This window comes from Eurosta solidaginis, chromosome 4 (assembly GCF_040869045.1).
Source record: "Eurosta solidaginis isolate ZX-2024a chromosome 4, ASM4086904v1, whole genome shotgun sequence".
Lineage (NCBI taxonomy): Eukaryota > Metazoa > Arthropoda > Insecta > Diptera > Tephritidae > Eurosta > Eurosta solidaginis.
Window position 1 is genome coordinate 61644738 of NC_090322.1, and position 17806 is coordinate 61662543.

The 17806-nt window shown below is 38.8% G+C and overlaps 2 protein-coding genes across 5 annotated transcripts in view; one reads left to right on the plus strand and one right to left on the minus strand.

Moving 5' to 3' along the window:
* The window catches only part of LOC137249875 (uncharacterized), a 369478-nt gene extending 351733 nt beyond the window's left edge, over window positions 1-17745 (minus strand). Inside the window, exon 1 of the mRNA XM_067781870.1 lies at window positions 17702-17745. The gene's annotated coding sequence lies outside the window, so the exon portion shown is untranslated. The remainder of the gene's footprint in view (window positions 1-17701) is intronic.
* On the plus strand, window positions 1159-15423 carry Kal1 (Kallmann syndrome 1). 4 transcript variants are annotated; one of them, XM_067778866.1, is made up of 7 exons: window positions 1159-1347; window positions 7722-8387; window positions 11126-11244; window positions 11306-11499; window positions 11562-11935; window positions 12077-12143; window positions 12596-15422. In XM_067778866.1, exons 2-7 carry the CDS (start codon window positions 7738-7740, stop codon window positions 12770-12772), a joined length of 1581 nt encoding a protein of 526 aa, XP_067634967.1. In that variant the 5' UTR covers window positions 1159-1347; window positions 7722-7737; the 3' UTR covers window positions 12773-15422. The 4 variants fall into 4 exon arrangements, with proteins under 4 accessions (XP_067634967.1, XP_067634970.1, XP_067634968.1 ...); XM_067778869.1 differs by having other exon boundaries at window positions 11565-11935; XM_067778867.1 differs by lacking the exon at window positions 1159-1347 and adding an exon at window positions 2794-3002 and having other exon boundaries at window positions 12596-15423.
* Window positions 17746-17806: the final 61 nt, after the last annotated feature.

A 17806-nucleotide genomic window follows, 5' to 3' on the forward strand; every position in this document is an offset into this window, starting at 1 on the left:
AGAAATTTAGTACACCGTGCCCAATCATGGTATATATGTGTGTATGTCCTCAAAAGTGATAATGAAAGTGCATGAATGAATTGAATGTTGCGGGTATTGCATTAATTCGTTTATATGCATATATATGTATGTATACCCTGTAGGAAAAGCAATTGGTTTTTTTTTTTTCAATCACATTTTGAACAAATCTGATGAAGCTCTCCTCTGGGAAAATTACCTTTCCATAATTCATAACGAAAAGATCAAAAAGGGGATGCCAGCGTTTTTTAAAAAATAAAAAAATAAATGGTGCGATTGACTTCCGAAGAGATTAAAACCGAGTTTCTCTTCCAATTTTCTTAGTGCTCCTTTTAATTTTCTATACAAATTGGCGGAACGGGGACTACATGTTTTATGCCTACTCCGAACGGCATCTGCAAAGCAGGTGATTTTTTACCGAAAAGCTTTTCATGGTGGAAATACACTCGGAGTGTTTGCAAAATCACTGCCGAGGGTCGACCTTGATTAGAAAAACTGTTTTGTAGTGAAAAAGCTTTTTTCAAAATTTGTGATGTTACTTTGCCGAAAGTTGAACCCAGGACCTTCGGTGTTGTAGGTGGAGCACGCTACCACCACAACACGACACCGCCATCGTTTTGTAGCTATCTGCAAAAGAAAACTTCGGAATAACCTGAGTCAAATCTCTAAATATCAGTATTGGTGTGTACAACGCCGCCACCAATATCACCCATTTTAGGCCTGTCGCTGCAGCAATAACTACAGAGAAGAGAAAGACTTCTTCGGATTTTTAAACAACCATAATTTTCAATGTTATCTTTGTTTCCCATATATCCAAAAGTCCAGTTTAACAGATTCAAAGGCAATGTCACTAAATTTTCGCCCTTTCTTTTTGTTGTCTTCCTCAGTGCAGGTAACTTAATGAGCCAATATAATACGGATACGATTTATTTTGTGTTTGCAGTTTTCCTGCAGGGTATTTAATACACACTAGCATACATTCACTAAACCACAGCAACAACATATCACAAATCTCTCTCCGTACATGAACACTGCTATATCTTGGGCTAGCCTTATAATACCCTCGTAATTGTCTTGCACCGAAATGCAATGCTTGCACTCGCGAAATTTTCAATTCGATCGCCAATCTTGCATATTCGATCAGTCAACATAGCAAAGAGATTGGCTAAACACTTCTGTAAAATTTAGTATTGCTTCTCCTCAGCTGCGTGTTGTTTGTCCGTAGTCGCATCTCAAGATCGGTCGGTCATCATATAAGCGCTGCGCGAATAAAAAGCCGTGTCGTTGGTTGATACTAAATGCAGTAAAACCTACATACATATTTACTCGGTAATTAAGTATTCTAATTACTGCGTTTCACATCTTGAGGTATTTTTAGAGGTTTACGCCGATCACTTTATTGGCGGCGGCGGCGTAGGCTCTATTATAAACCGGCGGCGCGCCGGTATTCTGACTAAAAAGCTTGATTTTTCTATTTAAAAAAATGATAAAAAAAAAAATGATTTATCGACCTTTTCTTCTTAACTTTCCAATTTGCTGGCTCGAGGTCTATGTTTTCCTTGCAAAAACTAATAAAACACAAGTTTTTCGTTCTGCCAATATATTTCGAATTACCGTCGGTAATCGTCTTCGGGACAAAATTTATTTACACGTTTGTACTGCTTAACGTGGAGTATAATACTAACTGGGTACAGTACAAACGTGTAAATAAATTTTGTCCTGAAGACGATTACCGACGGTAATTCGAAATATATTGGCAGAACGAAAAACTTGTGTTTTATTAGTTTTTGCAAGAAAAACGTAGACCTCGAGCCAGTTGGAAAGTTAAAAAAATAATATTTAGGAAAGGTTTTGGGTAAAAGTCTAGTTGAGGGGTCGACTGCTAATACGCTACCAAAAATATCGAGAGAGGCGTCAAAAGACGCATATTGACCTCGACAATAATAATCTGAAGGCGGAAAAGAAAAATTGTATCTCTGTTCGGGGATATTTGCAGTTGATGTTGGCGATTTTCATGTGGTTGTTGTAATGTTGTTTACCCACAAAAAAAAATTGTGAACAGAAGTTTTTTGCGCGGACATAGTTTTGGTCTCCAAGCCGGTGTTGGACCCACCCAGGGTAATTTTTTATAAGCGCGGCCGAAGGGCCGAAGGTGTTCTGCGCAAAAATACTATGGATCCCACCACCGGTTTCGAAGGGACCCGATGGTCATTTTTCGGTTTTTCGTTAATATCTTTTGAAAGAGTTAAAATTTTTATTTTCCGCCTTCAGATTATTAACACTGATGCCAAGATGCGTCGTTTGACACCTCTCTCGATATTTTTGGTAGCGTATCAGCAGTCGACCCCTCAACTAGACTTTTACCAGGTTTTCTTTGTATGTATTTAAGGAAATCAACGTTTTGGCCATTTCGGAAAAATCCGGGGTTTTTGGCTAAAATCTCACAGATCGGTTAAACATTTTCAGAAGTAGCTCCTTGCGGAGGGATCGTGCCTCGTTCAATTACTTCAGAAAGGGTTCGAAGCTAACCCCGGTCTTTGAAATTGGTACTGCTGAGTTTGCTGAAAAGAAATACAGATACATAAAATAGTCACACTTTTGTCTGTATACCTCGTGCAAAGCGTAGTTTCACCTGGGGTTAACTCCTAATAATCGTCGCGAGCACCCTGGATAAAATTTTTAAAATGTAGACCAAAGTTTGCAGACGTTTGTGTTCAAAACCCTGATTTAAATAGTCTTCGTTATATCAAAACGATATTTTAGGATGAAAGTCGACCGATTTTAAGTTGAAAGATGTAAACTTCTATTTTCCGGCGTTATGATATAAGAGCTCATTATGGATGACCGCGTAGCTTCAGTTTGCAGACTAGTTCGACTGTCCACTACGTTAGGGCAGTAGCACACACGGTCATTGGTTCGACTGTCTTGGGAAAGCTTTTGCTTCACCACTTTGAGTGTTCTTGCGAAGGACAAAGCCTCACCAGGTAAATATATGTGCCTACGTATTCACATTTGCAAAAGGAGTCGTAACGTGTAGGTGATATTTAAACTTGGTTGATAGGCTATAATCAATGTGATTCACTCCAAGGGACTAGTTTTGGATAGGGTCGCCAACTTTAGGAAATGTCAAAGCGGGAGACTTAGGTGTTGAAGGATGAATTGTAAAAATCAAAATTAACATTTCAGACGCTATTGTATAGTTTCGCAAATGAACAGCAGATGTTTGAATGTAAACCCAAGTGATTTTTCAAACCCTTCTCATACGTACATAAATCCTCAACTTAAGTATGAGGTAAGAATCATTTCAAAGGAGTGTTTATGCCCCTAGAACCTAGTAAAGGATTTGGCATCACTGATTTCGCTTATTCTTTCAGCCAATCGCAATGCAAAATTTAAAAAAATCGGCACCTTTTTGTGTAATTTGGTTTTTTTTTTAACAACTTGAGGACAATTTGAAAACATGTTCGCCTTGGGTAATTTTATTTGAATTGATTGTTCATTATTAATTTTTTGAAAAAAATATGCAATGTGAGCATATAAATTTATTATATAACTTTTCTTTTAGTGTTTTGTTTTAATAACTTGGTGAATTGGGTGATGCAAAGTACGTGTTAAGCCGATATCCAAAGCGCCTGTTTTTTAAAATAACTTTTGAACAGTTAAAAAGAGTTAAATTTAGCAATTAGTTTCTTATAACTGGCAGTGATTCGCATCCGTTGATACCACTTTCGACCGTATCCGACCAATTTTCGACATGAACAATAATTGCCTAAACAGTCTTAAAAGAGTAGAAAATATAGTACCGCGCCGGACGCCGCCGCCGCCGCGCCGATATTTTTGACATTCGGCGGCGGCGTGCGAAAAACGACCGACATCGGCGGCGGCGTTTATCGGCGGCGTATATCTCTAGTATGTATGCACACAATTTTTTATTGCTTCTTATCCAAGTCAATTGGCAACTCATTAAAGAATCAAGAGACAAGTCGGAACCAGAAACTAAAAAAAATAACATAAACAAGTAAGGAAGGCTAAGTTCGGGTGTAACCGAACATTACATACTCAGTTGAGAGCTGTGGAGACAAAGTAAGGGAAAATCACCATGTTGTAAAAAGAACCTAGGGTAACCCTGGAATGTGTTTGTATGACATGTGTATCAAATGGAAGGTATTAAAAAGTATTTTAAGAGGAAGTGGGCCATAGTTCTATAGATGGACGCCATTTAGGGATATCGCCATAAAGGTGGACCAGGCTTGACTCTAGAATTTGTTTGTACGATATGGGTATCAAATGAAATGTGTTAATGATAATTTTAAAAGGGAGTGGCCCTAAGTTCTATAGGTGGACGCCTTTTCGAGATATCGCCATAAAGGTGGACCAGGGGTGACTCTAGAATTTATTTTGTACGATATGGGTATGAAATGAAAGATGGACCCCGTTCGAGATATCGCCATAAAGATGGACCAGGGGTGACTCTAGAATTTGTTTGTACGATATGAGTATCAAATGAAAGGTGTTAATGAGTATTTTAAGAGGGCGTGGGCCTTAGTTCTATATGCCGACGCCTTTTCGAGATATCGCCATAAAGGTGGACTAGGGGTGACTCTAGAATTTGTTTGTACGATATGGGTGTCAAATGAAAGGTGTTAATGAGTATTTTAAAAGGGCGTGGGCCTTAGTTCTATAGGTGGACGCCTTTTCGAAATATCGCCATAAAGGTGGACCAGGGGTGACTCTAGAATTTGTTTGTACGATATGGGTATCAAATGAAAGGTGTTAATGAGTATTTTAAAAAAGGTGTGGGCCTTGGTTCTATATGTGGACGCCTTTTCGAGATATCGCCATAAACGTGGACCAGGGGTGACTCTAGAATATGTTTGTACGATATGGGTATCAAATTAAAGGTATTAATGAGGGTTTTAAAAGGGTGTGGCCCTTAGTTGTATATGTGAAGGCGTTTTCGAGATATCGACCAAAATGTGGACCAGGGTGATCCAGAACATCATCTGTCGTGTACCGCTAATTTATTTATATGTGTAATACCACGAACAGTATTCCTTCCAAGATTCCAAGGGCTTTTGATTTCGCCCTGCAAAACTTTTTCATTTTCTTCTACTTAATATGGTAGGTGTCACACCCATTTTACCAAGTTTTTTTCTAAAGTTATATTTTGCGTCAATAGACCAATACAATTACCATGCTTCATCCCTTTTTTCGTATTTGGCATATAATTATGGCATTTTTTTCATTTTTCAATTGAAATTGAATTTTCAATTTCAAATTTCGATATCGAAAAAGTGGGCGTGGTCATAGTCGGATTTCTGCCATTTTTTACACCAATACAAAGTGAGTTCAGATAAGTACGTGAACTGAGTTTAGTAAAGATATATCGATTTTTGTTCAAGTTATCGTGTTAACGGCCGAGCGGAAGCACAGACGGTCGACTGTGTATAAAAACTGGGCGTGGCTTCAACCGATTTCGCCCTTTTTCACAGAAAACAGTTATCGTCCTAGAGTCTAAGCCTCTACCAAATTTCAAAAGGATTGGTAAATTTTTGTTCGACTTATGGCATTAAATGTATCCTAGACAAATTAAATGAAAAAGGGCGGAGCCTCGCCCATTTTGAAATTTTCTTTTATTTTTGCATTTTGTTGCACCATATCATTATTGGAGTTGAATGTTGACATAATTTACTTATATACTGTAAAGATATTAACTTTTCTTTTAAAATTTGAATTAAAAAAAAATTTTTTTTAAAAGTGGGCGTGGTCGGTCTCCGATTTTGCTAATTTTTATTAAGCAGACATATAGTAATAAGAGTAACGTTCCTGGTAAATTTCATCATGATATCTTCAACGACTGCCAAATTACAGCTTGCAAAACTTCTAAATTACCTTCTTTTAAACGTGGGCGGTGCCACGCCCATTGTCCAAAATTTTACTAGTTTTCTATTCTGCGTCATAGTTTCAACTCACCTACCAAGCTTCATCGCTTAATCCATATTTGGTAATGAATTATCGCACTTTTTCGATTTTTCGAAATTTTCTATATCGAAAAAGTGGGCGTGGTTATAGTCCGATATTGTTCATTTTAAATAGCGATCTGAGATGAGTGCCAACCTACATACCAAATTTCATCAAGATACCTCAAAATTTACTCAAGTTATCGTGTTAACGGACAGACGGACGGACGGACGGACGGACATGGCTCAATCGAATTTTTTTTCGATACTGACGATTTCGATATATGAAAGTCTATATCTATCTCGATTCCTTTATACCTGTACAACCAACCGTTATCCAATCAAAGTTAATATACTCTGTGAGCTCTGCTCAACTGAGTATAAAAAGGAGATTGTCATGAACTGCAAACAACGTGAGCAGTTGAGATAAGAATTTGCCGGAGAGACAGTTGGGCTCCATCTGTCTTAAAAAATAGCACTGATGCTTATCATGCGAATTAGCAACATGAGTATTGAAGGCGTGATGACTCTACACATCATAAATGTTATCGCGACAGTAAATCAGGGTGCATCATGAATGTCATGCAGACTGCAAGCTATTTATGTTTGTAGTTTGGTTACGTTTTCAACGCTTACAGGTCTACGCATAGAAAGAGCAGCCTGTTGACAACAAAGTTGCCTAAAGCATGGGTCGCCAAAGTGGTTCCACTCTCGAATAATGATAGAAAAATTGTGTTATAGAATGAGGACCCTTGCGTTAACGACATTCGAATCCAGATTGATAAAACCGAATATTGTATGGAAGTGCCCAGCATCGCTGGCGTATATAGGGAAACTCAATGACTCCCTTTGTTTTGTTGCCAGTCTCAGCAATATCTAAGGGAACGAACCTTTTGATGAGTTAGCCATGAAAAGTTCCGAAATGGTTATAAAGCAGGCGCATAGCTCGGTACACAACGGTTATCTCCTGAGGAAAATCGAGGAGCGCATTATCAGGGCAACGAACTTGCTGTGGGCCAACCTGGATGATAGTTAGGTCATAAGATGCCTAAGTCCATGTTTGGATAGCAAATATAGGTGCGTCTTTCCATGGATTTACATCTATATTGCGTTTCCGGTCATAAGGACCAAGATGGTAACGAAATCCTTATGAGCTTGCAAAAGAAGGTGTAACCCTAGAAAGACTTTGCGCTAGCCGTCTTAATCTAATTGGATGAGATACAAGGAGACTAGAGTTGCACGGCGTCAACCAAGCATAAAACGCGGGGATGCAAAGCGACAAAGATCACGTTCGGGTCTTACGACACTAGATGTATGTTGCTGATTGGTATTGATGACATGCTTATAAGTTCGTTCTAATCAGCGACAGCAGTTGCAGAATATGCTGGTTGCAGAAGAACCAAATTTATTCGATTTGTATTCGTGTTGAAGCAGGAATTATTGTTGATTCTAGGAAGCTTCTGGTATTTTCCAGGAAGACCGAGTTATTTTGTAATATAAATCATGATTCTAGATAGGGTTTTTAGTTTGGTCTTCGAGCAAACTGCTGGTAACACCTTTCACACGTTTTTTTTCTATGTGGTGTACCCATTTTGTTTTAACTTAAGGACTTCTAGACCTAGTACTCCCAACTAATTAACCTCAGCAATTTCCTCCCGAAAAGTTGAATTATTAACCATTTAGTATTATTTAAAGTTGTTGTAATTTAAAATTAAATACGAAAGTTGTTTTCTCTACCCCCAGCTCTCAATACGGAATCATGGTATCCGTCTTTGCGTTAACCAGATCATGTTCATCGATTTGCATCGTACTAAGCCTATATTTAATACTACAACATATGGACCCCATAGCCGGCAAGAAACTTGAACATATTTCACATTATAACACGGCATGTTCCGCGATAGGTGTTAAAGATAAAATACTAGAACTGCAATGTTATGCTAAATGCTCAGCGGATGGTGTGGGGCCCTTTCAGGATGATCCACAGGCATGTTTTCATCAATGCCGTACAACTATTTATAAAGAAGCTCGACGTGGTTTCTGTCCCAATAAACAAAATCGTGAGATTACACCGATGCAACGCTTGGCTTGTCTAGATAACTGTATATATGATTCCGACTGTCAGGGAGTGCAAAAATGTTGCGATATTGGCTGTGGACCCGTTTGTGTTGAAGCGATTGGTGTGCGTGAAGATGGCCTGTTGCCGCCAATACCCCGAATTTTAAGATATAAATTAGCGCGTGGTAATAAAGTGGAAGTCACAATAGAATCTTCAGCGAATTCGACTTACTATTGTCATGTTGAAATGCGTTATCATTTTGGAGTCACTTTTGCACTACGTAAACTTAGCGGGTGGCAATGCCAGTTAGTGGAGAAAATTGCAGAAATTTCGGATGCCCGTAGTAAAAGGTAATACATGGTTTAAAGTATGGAATGTATTAAAAACATGAAACTTCCCCGTACATACTCCAATTTTAAGTACATATTTATAAGGCAATTTTAAAAAACTAAAATTTTATTCAGGTCATGTTTCTACAGTTTACTTAGATAGATTTCCACGCATCGAAATTATCACGGTGAAAAAACCTTAAGCCATGTCCGACCGTCCATCTGTAGATACGATAACTTTGGTAAATTATTACTCATTGTTGGCACTAATTTTAAATAAACGAAACTGGAACATACTCAACGGTATAACTGCTCCCTATACAACCTTCACCCCAGTTATTCCCCAAGAGAGGAGTGGGGAAGAGGAATCATCTGGGGCTGGGCACCGGTAAATTTGTTCACGGATGGATCGAAGTTGGACGGAAAGATTGGTGGGGGGAGCTAAATGTAAGCCGCAAGTTTAAGTTGGCTGATCACTGCAGTGTATTCCAAGCGGGAGTTGCTGTGATTAAGGATGCGGTGGATAAAATGCTATCGAGTGCTACTACGGTTAGGGAATTCAACATCTACTGTGATAGCCAGGCGGCTATCAAGGCCTTGAGTTCAACTACAGTGCGATCGAGGGTGGTCTGGGAGCGCCTAACCTCGCTTGCGATTGCACCGAACTATTTTATAATTAAGGTTATCTGGGTCCCGGGCCATAATGATATCCCGGGCAACTGTCAAGCGGATCTCTTAGCCCGCATCGGTATAATTGAACCGGATGAAGATGGCTGTAGGGATTTCGGGATTCCGCTGGCCACCTGCGGTTTGCTCCTCCATAGCTGGGCCTCGAGTCAGCTCAGCAAACGGGGCAGCAAGATCTTTCTGGCCGAAAGTGGATGGCAGGAGGTCTGCCGAAATAATTGGGTTCACTAAGGCTCATATATCAATGGTCATTGGGTTTTGACAGGGCACTATCCGATGGGTATCCATGCGGTACGTCTCAATATACTGGAAACTAATCCTGCTGCAGCTGTATGGAGGATGATGAGGTGGAATCATCAAATAACTTTATGCTTGATTGCCCAGCTTTTCCAGAACTAGGCGAAAGTATTTCGGTCGTGACTCACTTGGATCTCCCGGGGATTTATCCAAGGTTGAGGTCGGTCTCATTCGGAACTTTATCGTTGCCACCCAACGATTTTCTAAGTAGCTATATCTACGTCACCGTTATTTTTCTGTATGTGGAATCACAACGGACCTTCATCTTGTTCAAGTGAGCTGCCCTTATCAGGGCAGCTACCACCTAACCTAACCTAACTGTATGTATAAATACACATGTGGTATTTTTGAAACAATGGGCTCGTCAAACTGACGGGGTACGCAGATGACGTTGCAGGAAAATACCTTCCAATAATTAGCTCTTTGATGGATCGGGTACTTCGGTATGTACATACCGCTGCAGGTGAAGCCTGCGCAAGATATCTAGAAATTATTCTGGACAGCAAGTTGTGGTGGAAACTCAATATAAAGGAGATAGTGAAGAACGCCTCGGCGGTACTTTATGTATGTAAAATAATGCTGGAGTGTACGTGGGGTCTATCGCTCTCTCTCTTGTTGGGTATTTATAGCGATTGTAAAGCATATCCTATACTATGGAGTCCGTGTTTGGTTCGCAGCCGCAGAAAAAATAATCTACCTCAAAAATCAATGCTTAGCATTACGAGAGCCCTGACTAGATGCACTGTATACCATTCTGCACATTACACCAGAAGATCTTGTTGCGAAGAACATAACGTTACCAACTGGAACGATGGTGTCATCAAATACTGCCTGTAAATTTAGAGCCACAATAGAAGTGGATGGCTGGCGTAAGAGTGCCCAAATGGCAGGCGAGACGATACATGAGAACGCCGGTGGTTCCACTGTAGTAGAAGGAGAAGGGTCTGCGGTATACTGCGCTGATCCGGAAATAAAAAGATTCTACAAGCTGCCAGATCACTGTAGTGTTTTCAAGGTGGAAGAAATAGCCGTAACCAAAACACCATAAACACTCGAAGGATATAGCTTAAACTGCAGCCATGTCAACTTCTATAGGAATGAAAGCAATAATCTCGCATAGTCCAATATCTTAAAGTGTGTTAAGAGTGTAATTTGTTCCTGGAAAGAATGGGGATAGCGAGAAGATGAATTTGGGTACCAGTGCGTATGATAACAGATGGGAATGAAAAAGCGGTAGAGCTAGCTAAACAGGGCGCAAAGCTTTCTCTGTAGACATCCAAATCAGATTGGGCGAGATCAACATAAGGCGAGGCTGTAAGTGTCGAAGATCATGTGTAGATCTTACAACCTTAGAGAAACAAGGTAATTCTTATCATAAATAAGAAGGTAATGAAGGCTCATGACGGATATTTTGACTGGACACTGCCTTCTGGCGTCACATGCTTTTCGATTAGGCCTAGTCAGTGATAGCAGATTTTGGGACTGCGAGTTAGGGAAGGCAACGATCGAGCACGTTTAGTGGCGTAGTTCCTAGAAATATAATAAATAGTATTTACCAAGACGACGGAATTACTTAGGAAAAGGTTGCCTTCGATTTTAGTTATTTTTGTGTAGAAAACCAAATTTTAGCCTTGTGGAAAAGGAAAAATTATTTCATTTAAAAAAAGACTGATTCCATTATGCTTTTTTCAAATTTATTTTTCAAAAATACGTCATATTGATAGCGTAAGTTGTTTTTGATGCGGTCTTATTTATACAAATACTTTTTTTTGTAGAATTGATATCTCTTTCAATCTGAAACTCGGCCATTGGTATCAAGTGCGTGTGGCTGCTATAAATGCATATGGATTTCGCGGGTACTCTGAGCCTTCAGAAGAATTTCGCTTAACTCATCGTTAGTATATAATAAGTCTACTAATTGAATTTAATATTCATAAAAATGTCTACTCATTAAGATCCCAAGCCACCTAAGTCTCCTTCAGATTTGCAAGTAGTCAGTGCTATTTTCGATGGACGTCACTATAAGGTGAAAATTGTATGGTGTCCATCGAAATCGAATTTGCCTATCGAAAAATATAAAATCATATGGTCACTCTATGTGAGAAGCAAAGACGAGTCAGTTATAACAAATGAGGCATATGTAAAGGATGTAAGTACCTCGTTCTTAAAATTCAATAGATTCAAGAGTCGAATGGTTTATTTTATCACCAGCAGACGCATCATTTTGAGATACCTGAACTTTTACCCGATTCCAGTTACTACATTCAAGTACAATCAATGTCCATCAACGGCAGTCGTCGCCTAAAATCCGACAAATGTTCACTACTCTACAATACCACGGAACCGGCAGAGCCATACAAGACATTAAAATGTTCAAAACAAATTCACAATCATAATTTCCATCAGAGCAATGTTACCGGAGTTGGTTCTATGAGAGTGGTCAACGATCAAAATTCACAAGCGATCGCATCTGCCTCAGCAAGATCGCAGTTAGGAGTATCATCAGGTTATGATGTACGATATCGTCTGAGTAGAAAATTTGGTATGATTGTGCAAATCACCGGTTTTCTACCCTATAAAGAAAAGTAAGTACAGTTTTCAGTTTTTCGGAAGCGCTGTGACCCTTTGCAGTCACCGTTCCTTCCTGAATTGTTTAGTGAGTTTGCCGACTCATAATGAATTGATATTTGTGAGATACTTAAAGTTCCTCTCTTATTTATTTCCAGAATATATGAACTTTGCCCTAAAGAAACAAATTGTGAACAACGTGAATATAGCGCAATTCGTGTAAAAGTAGGTACATACTCTCAAGGAATGAAACTGTTTAAAAACTTTGAATATCGTTTCGACATTGTTCGTATTTTTTCGTCCTTTAAAATTAGGTCTCAGTTTTGTCTCGGTTTTGTAGTAGGAAGATGAAAGCAAGTTTCGTCGCGTACTCCACTAATTCCGAAGCTTTCCGGACCTGAACAAAAGGTTCAGAAATATCGATGCAACGTTCGCTTTGTAGCTCCGTTGCTGACAGAAACTGCGACTGGTTTTGAAAGCTTTACATAACCGGACTCAACACTTCCGGGGAGTTTAACGGTTTCGGTTTTATGGTCATGCCTGTTCAGATCAGCTTAACTTTTTCGGTTGCGGTGTTGGAAAATTTGTACTTCCTTCACAGTTATGGTTTCATTCCTAAACCTTTTTGAATTTCCAAAAAAACATAATTTTTTACTTTTTCTCTTTTTAATGCACAGCAAGACGCAGTCGAGTTCAGTAGATTAAAATTTAATACTACCTACATGCTCAAAGCGTACAAAGATAATATCGTGGGTCCTGAGCCAGTGACAGAAATGGATGGAACTTTTTTATTTACGACACCCAAATGCGAGAATATCACAAAACGTTTTCCTAAAGTGCAAATAAAATGCTGACATTAGCAAAACCTTGATTAAAGAGGCACGTGATTTCATAGTTTTAAGTGACAGTACTGAACTAACCAATTAAATTTAGTAACTCAGCGTAGCTTTTATTAATAACACGAGGTTTTTACTTAGATTTACTTTATTACTGGATAAAAGGAAACAATTAACCAATCGAAAATTCGAAGTTCTAGATGGATTCCTGTCTACAAACATCCGTTTTAGGTAGCAGAGAGAAAGGAAAGACATCCACTGAGTTGGAAGAGTAAGACGGGATGAGGCCCAGCGGGTTAGGTGGCTTAGAATATACCCGCGGTAGGTATGCCTGTCGTAAGAAGCGACTAAAATACCAAATAGATTCAAGGGGTTTTGTAGCGCAACCCTTTCAAGGTGTTCCCAGCGCAATATATAGCTTCTCCAACCCAATTGTCAACCTCACCTACCCGTGGCGAATCCTGTTTCATTAACAGCCGAGGCTCTGGCGACCCCCAACTCCTGATGGATCTAGGGGGTGGGAGGGTGTTATGGCCTAGAAGGTTTCATATGGTCATATAAAATCGTTTACGATATGGTCGGGCTAGTACCTTTATGGTGCTTGTTACCGGAACGTACCAGATCTGCATCCGGCAAGGGACCATCAACATCGATAACACTCCCCAGGGCCTTCGGAGAGTGTCCTTGTCGCTACAACAAAATGAGGCTTGATAGTAAGATACACATTTTAGTGAGTCACAAGGTTTGGTTTCATCACTGGGTATAGCTGGGCGCAAATATTTTGAACGGTAAATCTTTTGTTATTTGTTACGATTTTATTAAAGCATCACGAACATAAGAACTGTGTCGCCGTTAGGTTAGACTGAAGTGGTCGGTCAATAAAGACCTCACATAGACTGAATGTGTCCATAGTGTTACCAGAATTCGTTTGACGAAACAACGGATGAACTCCAATCAGGTGCCAGGACTTATGTTATAGAATAACTCCGTCCTCTAGGCAAATACTAGAAGCTTCCTAGGACCTAGCTTAATTGTAAGCCTTACGTCTTCTCTCTTCAGAGATAAGAACCTCCTTTGCCAACTTATCGGCCTATTCGTAACCTTCTATACCTTTATGGCCATACCCGCGTGAGTGAAGTTTTTCAAATGCATTACAGACTATCACTCAGTTGCTAACGCGATGTTGTTGGCCTTAGGTCTGCAGGCGGTATAACATGCAATGCTGCTGCCGGGGTGGTTTTTAGGGCTCCCCTTTTGCTAATCATTGATACCCCGCCGTAAAGTAGTAATAATAAAAATAACTTGGAGCGATATACCTCTGAAGGCCGCACATTTCTTCCAATTTGCGATCTATAATCTTACTTACTTACTTAGTTAACGTCCGACCACTTATCACAATTAATAAATTAGCACCTGTGGCAACGAGAAATTCTACAGCGATACAACCAAAAAAATACTTGGCGCGATTTACCTCCGAAGAGGTCTGTGTCGTGCTCCAATTAAATTTTTCATAGAAGATCGAGGGACACTAGCGCCATCTGACGTGAAAAAGAAACCAAGTTCCAAATTCCAACTTTGGTTGCAACAAAGCATAAGAATAGTTCGAAATTTGCTTTGGCTATGAGTGTTTTCACGCTTTGCAAATGCAATTATATTTCTCAATCTTTGGTACTTTTCCAACGTTTTTCCGAACTAAAAACTGCATTTTAGCAAAAGAAAAGGAGACAAAATATGTTAGCAATTTTTTTTTGTATAATGAGAATGCTTATAACAGAGAAATTTAGTAAAGTTTAGAAGTTTTGCAGGCCATGAATCAAGAGTCTCCTCTCTCCTCTCCCGAAAAGAAAAATTGTATCTCTGCCGGGAGATATTTGCAGTTAAAGTTGGCTATTTTGGGGTGGGTTTTTTAGTTGGGTTTTTACAGCGATTGTAAGCCCCATTCTATACTATGGAGTTCTTGTTTGGTGGAAAGCCACACAAAAAACAACATACCTCAAAAAATTAGAGGGGGTATGCAGACTATCGATGCTTAGCATTACCTAAGCTAACCTGGCTATTTTCATGTGCTTGGTGTAATGTGGTTGAACCCACAAAAAAAAATTTAAACGTGTTTTGCGCGGAAATAGTTTTGGTCTCCACACCGGTGTTGTACCCACCCAGGGTAATTTCTTATAAGCGCGGCCGAAGGCCGCCAATGCAGAAAGGTGATCTGCGCAAAAATACTATGGATACCACCCCCAATTTCGGAAGAACCCGCGGGTCATTTTTCGGTTTTTGTTTAATATCTTTTGAACGAGCTAGAATTTTTCTTTTCCGCCTTCGGATTATTAATACTGAGGTCGCGTCGTTTCACACCTCTCTCGATATTTTTGGTAGCGTGTTAGCAATCGACCCCTCAACTAGACTTTTACCGCATTGCTGCTTTTCCACTTTAGAAGAAAAAGGACAAAGAAAATTCAAATGGCGATAATTAAGGATACAGTATTTTTGGGAAAAATCGAAGGCTAGCATTTGTTTGTATTATCGATAGCTATCAAATAATATCTTTGTCGCTCAAAAATAAATTATGACGTTTTTCGTTGATCACTTTCAGAAATTTTCACTCCGTGTCTTTAAACATAATATTTATTTACATTGTTTTATTAAAATTATATAAGTATGAAATGTACACACCCAGTGATGATAAAAGTACCAAATAAAAAATACAAAAAGTATTTAAAAACAGAATACATACATACTTTAGAAAATACTTTGAAATCGAAAGCTTACATATTGGTATTATTAAAGGCTGTACGCAGATCAAAAGCAAACATTCAAGAAAAATTTTCCATTTTTCTTAAGCATGCAAATAGCAGTAGGCACAAAATTTTGGCATTTCACGATGCATGGCAATTTATACATGAATACCGCTTTTATAAAAATAAAACAAAATTCATGAAACTTTTTGATACCATGATTGCACAGTTTCAGCAAATAAAGATTGACAGAAAATTTGCACATTAGGAAGATAGGAAGGTATTGATATAGAAGTATTAAACATATGATTTTTCCTTGCACTGCTTTCCGTGCACTTAAACTTAACTCCAATTTATTGTCGAATTTTGTGTTTAGAAATTCAATTTCAAAATGACTGATCTCAAAAACTACCTCAAGCTGACCCGCTGGTCAGTTAGGGTCAAAATGTCTCATGTTCATGAGTTTTGATGCAAAAGCGAACATCGCCATTCAATCGCACAAACGTTGTGTTTTTTAATATAAAAGACCTTCAGTCTTAGCAATTGGAACTTATTTCGGCTTGCCCATTCACATAAAAAATTTCTCCACTATTATAAACATTCCCACTATACTAGAAAAATACTTGTTAGCATAGCTTATCTTCTACTTATTTGTTAAAAGTTCAGTTTTTAATTGTGAAAAATGTTAGAAAAGAACCAATGAGTGGGAAAAATAATTTTTCTTGCAAAGTCTGAAAGGACTCATAGACAAAACAAATGTCAAATTATTCTTCTTATGCTTTGCTGCAACAAAAGTTTAAAGTTAATTACTTTTACATGTTAGAGGGCGCTGGTGATACGTTATTTGTCGCTCCCCATGCAAGGTCATGCAATCTACTCATCTGCCAGCGCACGATGCTGCAGCAAAAATCTTATGTGACAAGCCTTTAAAGTAAAAAGCAAGGAAGGCTAAGTTCGGGTGTAACCGAACATTTAATGCTCAGCTGCCAAATTACAGCTTGCAAAACTTTTAAATTACCTTCTTTTAAAAGTGGCCGGTGCCATGCCCATTGTCCAAAATTTTACTAACTTTCTATTCTGCGCCATAATGTCAACCCACTCACCAAGTTTCATCGCTTTATCCGTCTTAGTAATGAATCGCACTTTCTCGGTTTTACGAAATTTGAGATATCGAAAAAGTGGGGGTGGTTATAGTCCGATTTCGATCATTTTAAATAGCGATCTGAGATGAGTGCCCAGGAACTTACATAGCAAATTTCATTAAGATACCACAAAATTTACTCAAGTTATCGTATTTACGGACAGACGGACATGGCTAAATGAATTTCCTTTTTCGCCCATATCATTTTGATATATAGAAGTCTATATCTATCTCGATTAGTTTATGCCGTTACGGGGTACCGTTATGCGAACAAAATTAATATACTCTGTGAGCTCTGATCAGCTGAGTATAAAAATGGTTACACTCTTATTTCATATTTAGGTATTTTCTATGTATACGAAGAGCACCATTAATTCTGTGGTCACAAGTCATACTGGCAGATACTGGCGGCCACCTTGGTGTGTTGGTAGCGTGGTTGGCCTACCACAGCGAGGCTCCTGGGTTCAACTCCCGGGCAAAGTAACATCAAAAATTTGGAAAAAAAATGTTCAATTACAAAAAAGTTTTTGTGATTTGGCAAGCACTCCGAGTGTATTTCTGCCATAAAAGCATCTCAGTGAAAGTGAAAATTCCTAGCGGATGCCCTTCCGAGTGACCATAAAACACGCAAATTGGAAGAGAAACGCGGCCTAAATCTCCTCGGAGGTAAAACGAGCCAGATATTTTTTTATAAACACTAATGATTTCAGAATTTAAAAATGTGTAACGGCCCATATTTGGACAATTGATTTTGAGTGATATTTGTGTATATTTGAAGTTTATATTCGAGATATGAGGCGTTTTGTACAACCTTTTCGATGACGTGATTTTAGACATAGGCTGTTACGTCTTTTATCCACGGAGTTTATGATTTCTTCAACGTTAATTTTGCAAATTCAATAAAGCGAATGGGATGTAAAATTTACAAACTATTTGATGTAATAGCATAAATCTGCGATGACATCGATACTAATCAGAATGTTGGCATTGCAATAAATAAATAAATATGCACCGCGGTATCGCTCGCGGTTTCAGAAAAGACCGATGAAGCGCCCCATTAAATTTTCATACCGTTCGAATGACAATAAATATTTTAGGCCGGAGAAAACACAAAAACACATTGATAATTAATTAATCCACAAGGAATGACATTGTGGCAACGACTGACAGATAAAA

Bases quoted from the DNA above. Each gene is read 5' to 3' on its own strand.
- Kal1 (XM_067778866.1), top strand. From the start codon at position 7,738: ATGGTATCCGTCTTTGCGTTAACCAGATCATGTTCATCGATTTGCATC. The intron at 8,388-11,125 runs GTAATACATGGT...TTTTTTTTGTAG, and splicing joins TCGGATGCCCGTAGTAAAAG to AATTGATATCTCTTTCAATC. The intron at 12,144-12,595 runs GTAGGTACATAC...TTTAATGCACAG, and splicing joins ATAGCGCAATTCGTGTAAAA to CAAGACGCAGTCGAGTTCAG.